Here is an 11,620-nt window from a genome sequence, read left to right as displayed (position 1 = left end):
GAGCCTTTTGGTGCGCACAACAAGAGGAACATATACCTATGGTCATAAATCAAGCAGCCGATGGTATATAAGCCTGGCTAGGATTCTTCGCTTTCATTATTTTCATATCATACATCCCTGTTTTTGTGACTGTTTTTTGAGATATTTTATTTAATGTTTCTATTTGTGATTTTCATAGATTTGGAAGGAAATTTAAATATGGGAGAGACTAGGCCGTCTCTTTTGATTTTACATTCTTGTGCCTGTAAATTTATACTTGATTTTCAGCAAAGGCTCAATTTTAGAATTTTTATCTCCTAGCCAGGAGAGAAATTGATGGTGGAAATAAGAGGTGCTTGTACTAGTTCAGATGTGGACATGATGGTGAATTGCACCTGGGTAAACGGTTAGGTGAAATTCTCTTGCAAGGAACAGATTAAACAAGTAGTCTCAGCTAATAAGTGCCAGTTTATATACAAGACAGAAAAGTGGACTTTGGCTCCCCAAAAGGTGAAAATATGACCATGATGTAATAACAGGAACATGGGGACAATGAAACTCTATTTTTTTCAATCTTTTGTAAATATTATGCGATCTACAAGCACATACAAGGGATATATTTTTAATGTTTTGCTAACTAGGTGTTTTTTTTGTGTTGTTTTTCTACTTTGGACAGAATTTAGCTTATCAAAGAATCCAAAGAGACTACTGTTAAGGTTTCCATTTCTGCTTAAATTATTTTGTTATATACTTCCACACTTTGAGGTGATTACATTGGGTTAAACAAACTATGGCTTGACTTAATTATGGGCCATGCAACTAGCCTACTGGCAACGTTTTTGAATCAGAAGGGTTGTATTCAATAATAATACTGGCAGTATGCTAGGTTTGACAAGGCTTAATCCTCTATGGTAAGTTTGCGGCAGTTATGTATGAACATTGCTGTTGAACTGTTTAGCCCTTATTCCAAGAAGGGAGTTCTAACTTCTAATTATGTCTCCATACATGGCAATTTAGAATGAATGACATGGTCGAAAGGTGCAGCTAGAGATTTAACTGAAAACTGATTTAGGTTTGATTGTAGCTGCCACTGTTCCAAATGCAGCTGTGCTGATCTCCAGTATTTATGTTGCCATATACCATTTAATCCTAGTTCTTTAACTGTGTTTCTAACAAGGTCGTATCCTTGTGCCATACTTGGGATCCACCATTCCAATGTTAGTTGCTACTTGATACTGCTGTCTCCTTTTTTATAGTAATTCTGTAACTTGTCATTTTTGAATGTGAGTAACTGCATGATATGCTCAATAATTCTAGATGGGAATAATGTGGTAGTGTAATTTTGAACTTTAAAATTTAAGTCCTAACACATGAGAACAATGGTTCTTATTTTAATTGACGAATGTATCAACTTTTTGTATGCTTCTCGCAGATTGTATACAAAGGATGGAGAAAATGCAACACAAGAGGAAGCAGATACCACAGCTTCTCAATCAAGCTCGTCCTCTGTTACTAGACAGGATCACTGGACCCAAAAGTTGAGTACAAGTGAAGCAATTTCAGCAACACTTTCGACTGCTGGTCATACATTAGAAGGTCCAGAGGCAGAGCTTGTCCTTCAACCACTCAGGCTTGCATTTGAGACAAAGAATCCAAAGCTCGTTGAACCTGCTCTTGATTGTCTGCATGTAAGTTGTGTCCATTATTATATACTGCTTTTTCCCATGATCAAGTCTCTGAAGGATATCTTGACTATTTGGTGCCTGGCATAAATGTCTGTGATACAATATCTTCTAGTGTGGGATGGGTGAACTAACTTGTGTCTGTCATATGAACAAAGTTATCATTGTTGGAGGTAGCATGTCTCAACCAAATCATATTCACTAGGGAAGATAGTATTCTGCTCTCTATATTCTTTTTGTTGCACCATGTGATTCACACACAATATGGAATTTGTGTAGAAAACTGTAAAGAAAATGCAGATCTCTAGACAATTGACAGTTCAATGACAAATTTTGTAAATAAAAAATCAAACAATAGTAGAATCTGAGAAACAAGGTCCTTAATGCCGATGGATTTAGCTACTATCTGCATAATAATTAGTGAATTCCTAATTGTGTCCTGAAAGATATATAGCTAGTTGAAAATATTAGTTGTAGGATTTGACTCTTTTAGTTGGTACCCTTATTGATGATGTATGCACTTTTCATTTACATTTATATCTCTACTTTGCAAGGTGTTGTGCTATGCTTTGAGCTTTTCATGTGATAGTGAAAGTAGATAATATTCTAACTGTGATGCTCATTTATATTCAATGAGTTGTCAATGGGATCTTGGTTTGATGGTTACGCAGGGGTGGTGATATTCTCCCACCAAGGTTCAATCTTCTAAAGACATGTTTTGCCCCTCATGGGCTGTCTTGCTTGCGCAACTGGTTTATTCTTGCAGTTGGGGCTTCCTTTGAAGTGCATGTCCTGGATGACTTCCAGAATATAATTCTCTCTCACCCACAACTTCTTAGCTGAATGTTTCCAAGTTAATTGTTACGCCTGGATTAAGAGACGGGTGTTGTGCATATAACAGGAAGCTGTCAAAAATAGAATAAAGATATATAATTAGAGAATGGAAATGGAAATGTTAAGTTGATTATAATCATGATGGCTGAAATAAACAGGGATACATAATTTATTATAAAAAATGTGCCCTTGTCTTGTAGCATCTAATGCTAGCAATGTAATCACTTCAAACCCATGGTAAAAGGAGTTCTTTTTTCAGAAGAAAAAGACAATTGTCTTTTATTAATATAAATGCAGTTACATTAGCTCCTCGTTCTGAAATACATGCATTCGTTAGATAGTCCCATATAGCCAAAAAACCTTTTGAGAAGTTAACACATCGTTACAAATCGCATGAGGCAAGGGAAGAACAGGCCCTCCAAACCGAAACAGAGAGAATATGATCAAGAAAGCCTTGAGATGTACTTCTAAGCAGTCGATATGCAAAACCTTGACTCTGAATGTGTGAGAGAAGCCTGCAAAAGCAGGGCCCGCGAGACCTGCACAAAATACCACAAGAAGACAGCCATACATTATAGATAAAAAAATCCCTGCACTGCAGACATTCCATTATCCAAAATCTTATAATTGACTGCACCATGCAAAACAGAGCTTCCTCTTTTGGATAGGAGATCAGCCTCCCCATTCTGTTCTCTAAAGATGTGTAAGACGGAGATGAGATTAAAAGAAAGCCATAAGAGAGTGAATAAACCACATCCAATTTGAGTGAATGGGAGCTCTGAAGGAAGACTTGCCCTGAGCCCACTCTATGACAGATCTAGAGTCTCCATAGATGTCTATCTCTTCGATGGCCAGCCAGGAACCACACCTCAGGACCCCCCACAAAGCCACCAATTCTGTCCTGCTATTGGAGCCAAATCCCCTGGACCAGCAGAAATGATAGGATAGTCCCAGTTTTAACACAATATAGGCACCGCATTCACATTCTCCCTCCTTGGAAGCTGCATTCAAAAACCCCACCGGAGCTGAAAAAACTATCTCTTTGTATACACAGCTTCTTCTGTAGGATTTCTGCCCACAAGGCCCAATCTCAAGATAGTAAGCCAGGATCTTGAGGCTAGTGTTGTGGGTGTTAGATATAGAATGCTAGAAAGTGCATGCATTCTTGCTTTGCCAAATACCCCATAAGATTTATAGAGGAAGCATACGGAATTCCTTCAGCTGCGACATCCAATTGTGAGGCAAACTTTGATAGAGTAGTAGTCCATCGCTATATTGATATTAAAATGGTGCAGTACCAAGAACCAGATCTCTCTTGCAAAGTGGCATGATAGGTAAAGGTGCAATGTCTCTTCACTTGCATTCCCGCACATAGGACAAATACCAGGACCCTGAAATCCCCTTTTGTACAGATTCTCCCAGGTGAGAATTCTGTTGTGGAGAACAAGCCATAAAAAACATTTCAGTTCTAGAGGAGCGGCCTGTTTACACTGTTTAGACAGCCATGAAAACCAAGTCACTGACCTTAGATCCTGCGTGATGTAGGCATATATATCCTTCACTGAAATTTTGCCATCCAATACCATGCCACCCCATGTGAGCCGATCAGAGTTTTCCGATAACTGGATACCGGCTTGGCAGAGTTCGATTCTATATGGCTCCAACTCCCATACGTGAGAAGCCGAAATGTTGAGGTACGAGGAACTCGGTCAGGATGGAGAAGCTAGAGGGGATAGGCTGGGTATGCCAATATGCATAAGAAATGAACAACCAGAACCATGGAAGAAATGCAGTAGGTCCGGCGAAGGGGAATGATCACTCACCACTCATTTTATAGCATCCAGTCCAATAGCCACCCTGCCACCCCTGCTGACATCCCATTTGAGATTACCACACATCCACGGCTTAACTTTCAGTAGGCTTCTCCAAACATACGATCCATTACATTTTTTAGGAGCTCCCAATTGCATCCAATCCTCCAGGGCCAAGTTGTTAAGGTATTTTTGTTTGATTATCAAATTCCAGATACCCCTGCCATTGAAGACTCTCCAGAGGTTCTTGGTCAGCAATGCTAGATTAAAGGACATTGTATTTCTAATACCCCATCCACCATCAACTTCACCTCTAGAGATTTTGTCCAAACTGGCTAAGTGTATTTTCATGCGATAACCAACACCAGACCATAAGAATCTAGTGATGATGGCGTAGATTTTTTGTATAAAAGCCTCAGGGAGGAGGAAAAGGTGCATTCAGTAGATTGGGATGCCTTGAAGGACAAATTTTATCATCATTAGTCTACCGCCGATAGTAAGCCCCACTTGTGCTCCCATTGCTGCAAATCAGAAATCACATACTTATTTGGCTTAAGGTTAAAGATCAGGTACTGAAATCCATCCTCCATTGGGCGCGCTCTAACTCCGAATAGACGAGCAATTTTCGATGTATTCTCCTCATCCTCCCTGTCAAAAATCAATTCAGATTTTCTTTGTTCATTACCAAACCTGAAGCTTTCCCAAAATTGGACAGGATCTGAAAGAGTAACCTCCATTCCGACATGACGACACTGCCAAAGCAAAGCACGTCGTCTACAAACAAAAGATGCGTTGTATTAAATGTTACTAGTAACCCTGCATCCAGCGATCAATCCAGATTTAGATGCCGCCTTAATCCCTTTGCTAAAACCAATGATGACCAGAATGAACAATAACGATGATAATGCACATCCCTGTCTTAGACCCCTGGAGATTTGAAAAAAAGCAGATGGCTTGCCATTTGTCAAGATTGCCAGATTAGCCGAAGGGATGTGAGCCATTATCCATTCTATATGATTGTGTGCAAATCCTACTTTGTGCAAGATCAATCTCAGAAGCTCCTAGTCAATCTGATCATAGGCTTTAATTAGATCAATTTTCAACAGGCAATCCTGTGCCCGGCGAGTCTTAATAGAGTGTAAGCACTCCTGCGTAATTGCCACAACATCTTGGATTTGTCTATTTGGTAGAAAACCAAACTATTCCAGGGTTATATGATTTGATCTTCTTCATGCGATTAGCTAGCAGTTTGGACGTTAACTTGTAGACAGAGTTACATAAGGAAATTGGTTTGAATCAATGTTACCAGACTCAGAATCGGCAATAAATCAGCGAGGCAAAAGTGCGAAGAGTTTTAATCGGATCGGGGAAAAATCAATGATTTCAATAAATAAAGATATACACATATTGGAAAAAAAACATTTTTTATTGATATTTATTCAACAAAGCCATGTCTAGACTCCAATCAATGCATAATATCAATAGATGTCCCAAATATCATGAATGAATAAGTATATCATATATGATATGAGTCGAAACATGATCCAAAGTACTAAGTCCTAATTCCTAACTAGTGACTACATAGAACCAGAAGCATTTGCTTCTAAAAGTTTATAAAATACTGCATACTAATCAGTAAAAACACAGTAACTGAAATCTCTTGATTGCAGCTGAAATGATACGATAATGGTTTGCTACTGAAATCTCTGACAGAGCACACGCTAAAGCTACACTGGAGCACACTGCACACTATGCCTCTATTACACTACGACTCTATTACCTTCTTGACGTATGAGTTGCGGGCCTGAGTAGTGAGAAGTAAGTTACAAACCGACGTTTAATTTTTAACATAACTAAGCCACACAATGAAAAATGCGGGAACCTTAAAAGTTAAAACCCGTGCTCATTGAGTTGAGGGCTGAAAATCGCCTCAGTCGCCTAAATTGCAATTAATCGGTGAGTCGCGAGTCAAACTCGGTCAACGCAAGTTTGACTCGCCCAGAGTTGAATCAGATCGTTTGAGGGAAGAGCAGAGTTTGACTCGGGATTAATCACGAGTGATCAGAGATTCATGTTTCACTGGTCTAAATTCATCAAAAGAGGAGGAATTAGGATTCTTAGGGATAAGAGAAATGAATGTTGAGTTGAGTGCACCTGTGATGTATCCCGTCCGATGAGCTTCTTCTGCCATACCCAGAAGATCTGGCTCCTTAATATCATAGAAGAATGAGAAAAATTCAATCGCCCATCCGTCAGGTCCGGGACTTTTGTGCTTCACCATTGAGCTTAGAACTCTCTTAAGTTGCTTCGATGAAATTGGTCTGTCCATGAGTTCAGCTTCCTCCTCATTAACCATTTTGGGGAAAAGATTGGCGAATTCCATTTGTTTTCCAGCATTATTTTTTTCAGCAGCTGTATATTGAGATCTAAAATAGCGCACCGCCTCTTTCTGAATGTCTGACAGGGATGTTAGCAGGTTGTTCCCTTTGCCCTTAATCTGCAAATGGTGTTAGCTTGTTTTTTTTCGTTGCCACGCTGTGAAAAAAATGGGTATTCCTGTCTCCATCTGCCACCCATGCCAACCTACTTTTCAACTGCCATTGACCTTCCTGGAATTTCAGAATTTTATCTTTTTTTTGCCGAGAGATCTAATATAGCCTTTTTTGTATGCTCTGCGAAAAAATCTGGGGCAGTTAGATCTGACCGAGCTTCAGTCTTGTGTTCAATGGATTTCAACTCTAGATAAGTCCTCTTTCCTCTTAGTAATCCGAGATCGGACGACTGCCTTTAACCTGTTAAGCTCAAAGGAAATTTCTCCATGTTGTTATTGGGGCAGACCTCCATGAGTTGTGACCACAATTCCTTTACCAAATTAATAAGGGCCTCATCTTTCAGCCACATATGGTTGAATTTGAAGGGGTAGGCCGCTACCTCATGAGACTCTGGCCATTCCAGAAAGATGGCTTCGTGATCTGAGATATTCGAGAAGTTCCAGGAGTGAAGAATATACATGTTTTCATATATGGATGAGTGGACCATAAATCGGTCCAGTCTTTTTGCTATGCCTTCCAAGTCAGCCCTGCCATTTCTCCAGGAGGGGCACAGAGTGCAGGGGACGATATCCTTAAGAAGTTTGTTGTTGAATAAGTTGCTGAAAAATGCAGCTAATGGATCTGATTGGCCTTTCTGTCCCCATATTTCTGGGTCGTTCATTGAAAAATTCATATCCCCAGCCAGAATGAGGGAACTCATGTCCAGAATGCCACTGGAGTCTAGATTCTCCCAGAATGATTTTTGGTTGCCATATGGACCATATATGTTAACAATACAGAGCCTGGATTTGGAACCCCGCAAATGTCTAGACGGGATGATCCCAGCAATAGATTTATAGGCATGCAGGATAAAGAAATTTGGGTCCCACATTGCAGCTAGAGTCAGACCTCCTGAAATCCCAGGGGCACTAGTCCCACAATCTCCCATGATGGACATAATTTAGAGAGAAGATCCCTGGTTTTCTTTCTCGAGCATTGTTTCTTGGAATAAAATCATGGAGGGCTTTTTTGAATTAATTATGTTGAATACGACCCTCCTTTTTGGGGCCTTCTCCAAGCCCCTGATGTTAATGGACATTATCTTCATGATGGATAGTCAGCAGGCTCGTTCCCTCTTAATGACCCACAAATCAGAGCTTTCATTCGATCCATAATTACTACTGGATGAATAAGGATCAAATGGTGGAGAGAGAGCTGCCTCCAGATTTTCTGAGAAACAGGAATTCTGGTCATTATCCACCCCAGTGCATAAGGAATTCCGGCCATTATCTTTGCGCTTGGGGCAATGACGCAGCTAGTGAGTGCTTGTGTGAGCATTTATTATAAGGCCTTGAATGTTGATAAGTACCGTAGATTTCCAAACAGTGGTTGACACAACTGATATAATATGTGGAGCAATGTAAATAAAGCTAGTGTAAGCGATAGCTATAAAGTAAATGTAACCCATGCTGATAAGTAGAGCTTGAGGTTAATTCATCTAGTTAGGAATTAAGACATATTCCCGTACTCAGGAGTTATGCTGTTGTATGTCACAATTAGTGTAACTAATGTAATATTCAGTAACGAATACTCGTCTTCACATTGTGTACTGGACATTCTTCAATATTATGCTCAACATAGACAATGGGTTAGAGACCAGTAAAGAGATTGCATGTTGTTGAGGACTGAAGAGATCAAGGATTGTGCATGAAAGTGAAAGTGGAGGCACAGAAGATTAATTTGGAAAGGGAATAATTTTAATATATTTAAAAAGAGTTCCTATGGTGGACTTAGGAAAAATGAAGAAGAAAAAATGACAAGAATTCTGTCAAGGACAACCAAACAACCTAAACTTGAGCCATGAGAATTCTGCATAGAAAAGAATTGAAATACAATACCCCACTGCCAGAAACTTGTAGAGAAAAAATGAAGGTGTGTTAAAATTGGCATCTAGGGCCAAATTCCACTTTAGACATCTCATTTGATGGAGATGGTGATTGTATTAAATTCCTCTTTCCGATATGACCAAAATTGATATAAAAATCATCTAATTTGGATAAGCAGAAGTGTGTTTTTGAATTTATGCCCACACGTGTAAATTGTTCAGGTTGACCACATCATCATGTAGGCTCATGAAGCAGCCCAATAGACATGTCACTTCACCTTCAACGACTTGTATAAATACAAGTGTCCTCTCACCTCATTTGGTATCATCATCACTCACACATTCTTGTCTCTCCTGACATTGGTTCGTACAATATTGGGCATTCTCTTTCTCTCCCACATGTGGCGAAGGAGGACGAATTTCAGACAGAAATAGAGGGCTAAAAATTTCAGACTTTCCTGCAGTTTGACCAGTGGTGACCAGCATTGACTTTGATTTTTTGGGCATCCTGCGACCTCGATTTTTAGGGTGAATTTCTGTCTCAGCAGGCTGCCTGCATTTTTGGGCACAGGAACCTAGGCAAAAGGAGGACTTTGACCTGCGTGGACTGTAGGGTTCACTCTAGGTTGACCAAGTTTGACCGCAGATTTTATGACTGTTTTGGGCTGACTTTGACTGCTGCTGGAGGCTGAGTTTGACTGCCTTTGACTGAGCTTCAAAGGAGAAGTTTGACTGCTTTGTTGACCATCTTTGACTTTTTGGTTAGGGCTGAGTTTTATTGCAGATTTGACAGGGCTGTTTTGACTTTGATTTGGCTGGTCAACTTTGACTTTTTGTACTCTCTCTCTGGGCTGAACATTTGATATAATAATAAGAAGAATTGATCAAAGGGTTTTCCCCACATTGGGGTTTTTTCCTGGCATTCACCAAATCTGGTGTCCTCTTGTCTTGGCTTATCTTCTACATTTTATTTTATGTTCTATCCACAATTACTGTCAATATGATTTATGGTTAATGTGATTGCTATTGGAAAACTAAATTGGAAATTGTCACTGGGCTGCTAAAGGAACATTGAAGTAATTGTGCTAAGTATAGAAGATACCATTGTTAACTAAAATTAACATGGTATCAGAGCCCAGGTGAAGACAAAGTGCAAACAAGAAGAGAGAAGCAATCACCAAAAGAGATTTATTGACAAGTTTCAATGGCTTCTTCATCTTACTTCAAGACTGAGGACAAACTCAATGACAAATCTGACTATCATGCATGGAAGATGACTTTGGACCTGACTTTGGAAGAGCATGAAGTATTGGACCATGTGCATGGAAAAGTGGTGGAGCCTCCTTCAAATGCACCAACTACTACTAAGACGAAGTATAGAAATGGTGAGGTGAAAGCAAAGAAAATTTTGGTTGACTCTTTTCAAAAGCATTTGGTTGCCTATATTTCTGATTTGGGATCTTCAAAGGAGATATATGACAAGCCGGTTGGGATGTTCAAAGTGAACAATGCAAATCAAATCCTCTTTCTCAAAAACAAGTTGAAGGACATCAAGATGGATAAAGGGGAGTCTATCCAATCCTACTTCATGAGGATCACACAAATCAAGAATGACCTTCTATCTATTGGAGAAGTTATTGGTGACATGGAGCTCACTCTCATTGCACTTGGGGGTCTTTCAAGAGTATGGGGTGTGTTTAACACCACCATTCTCAACAATGACAGGATTCTTAGTTTCGATGAAATATTAGGTAGATGCACTTAAGAGGAGACGAGGATGATGGAGAGAGACAAGCCTTCAAATTGAAATGAACCTAGGTCCTACTCCTTTTTCCGCTCATGCAAATAAGAAAAATAATGTTGGTTCAAGGAGACAAGGTCAAGGGTTCAAGCAAGGATTCAAAGAAGGAAGGAAAGGAAGGTGCTACAATTCGACCACTATGTTAGAGAATGTCCTTAGAAGAAGAATTCTTCAAGGGATGACGACAACAACAACAACAATTTCAAAGGCAATGGCAATCAAAGGAACAATAGGTTCAATAATAAAGGAAAGAGGAATGCTCCCGCTGCATGATTGGGAAATGGTCGACCTCCCAAAAGGACGAGAAACTCCAGGTATGAGGAAAGTAATGTTGTAGAAAAACAAAAGGAATTTTATCTTATTTCCGCTCTATCTACTGCCTCTCCTCCGGATACTTTGGATCATTGGTTGATTGGTAGTGGAGCCTCAAGGAACTTGATTGCGTACAAAGAGGCCCTCTCAAATTTGATTGAAAAGAATACTCATTTGGAGATCATACTTGGAGATAATGCCACCTACCCCGTGAAAGGGATAGGTACTGTCACTCTTCACTTGAATCAAGATCAAACCATTCATCTACAAGAAGTGTCATATGTCCCCAATTTGAAGAAGAACCTGGTGTCTATTTTTGCAATGGAAGATAAAGGCTTAAAGGTAGCATTCATTGATGGAAAGGTACGTATTTGGAAAAGAAACCCTAAATATGCATTCACACTTGGATTTAGGGTTGATGGTCTCTATCAAGTTGGAGGAAGTCCTTTGGGAGCCTTGACTTGCAATGCTTCACTTCAATCTGAGCTATGGCATCGACCATTCGCCCACATAAATTATAAAGCCTTACCTCGGGTAAGGAAGATGGCCACAGGTATGCCTGATTTCAATATGAATTGTGAAGGAGTTTTTCAGGTTTTGCAGTTGGGAAACTTACCCTTCAAGTGAAACCCAAACTACTGATATTCTTCAATTGGTTCATTCTGACCTATCTGGTATGTTGCCTATATTACTATGCAATTTTTGTGGATGACTTCTTTCGCAAAACATGGATCTATTTCTTGAAGAAGTAAGATGAGGTGTTTAAATGGTTCCATTCTTTCAAA

General features: G+C 39.6%; 1 protein-coding gene across 1 annotated transcript in view; it reads left to right on the top strand.

Moving 5' to 3' along the window:
• Nucleotides 1-1,358: 1,358 nt before the first annotated feature.
• Nucleotides 1,359-11,620, top strand: part of LOC149168244 (brefeldin A-inhibited guanine nucleotide-exchange protein 5-like) — a 240,061-nt gene continuing 229,799 nt past the window's right edge. Inside the window, 1 exon segment of the mRNA XM_089424865.1 lies at nucleotides 1,359-1,667. Coding sequence (XP_089280991.1) covers nucleotides 1,359-1,667 — 309 coding nt within the window.

This window comes from Pinus tabuliformis, chromosome 4_2 (genome assembly GCF_031772625.1).
Source record: "Pinus tabuliformis cultivar Carrire ecotype Pingquan chromosome 4_2, CPIR1, whole genome shotgun sequence".
Taxonomy (NCBI): Eukaryota; Viridiplantae; Streptophyta; class Pinopsida; order Pinales; family Pinaceae; genus Pinus; species Pinus tabuliformis.
The sequence above is the reverse complement of the archived record's forward strand: the minus strand, read 5'-3'. Positions and strand labels throughout refer to the sequence as shown.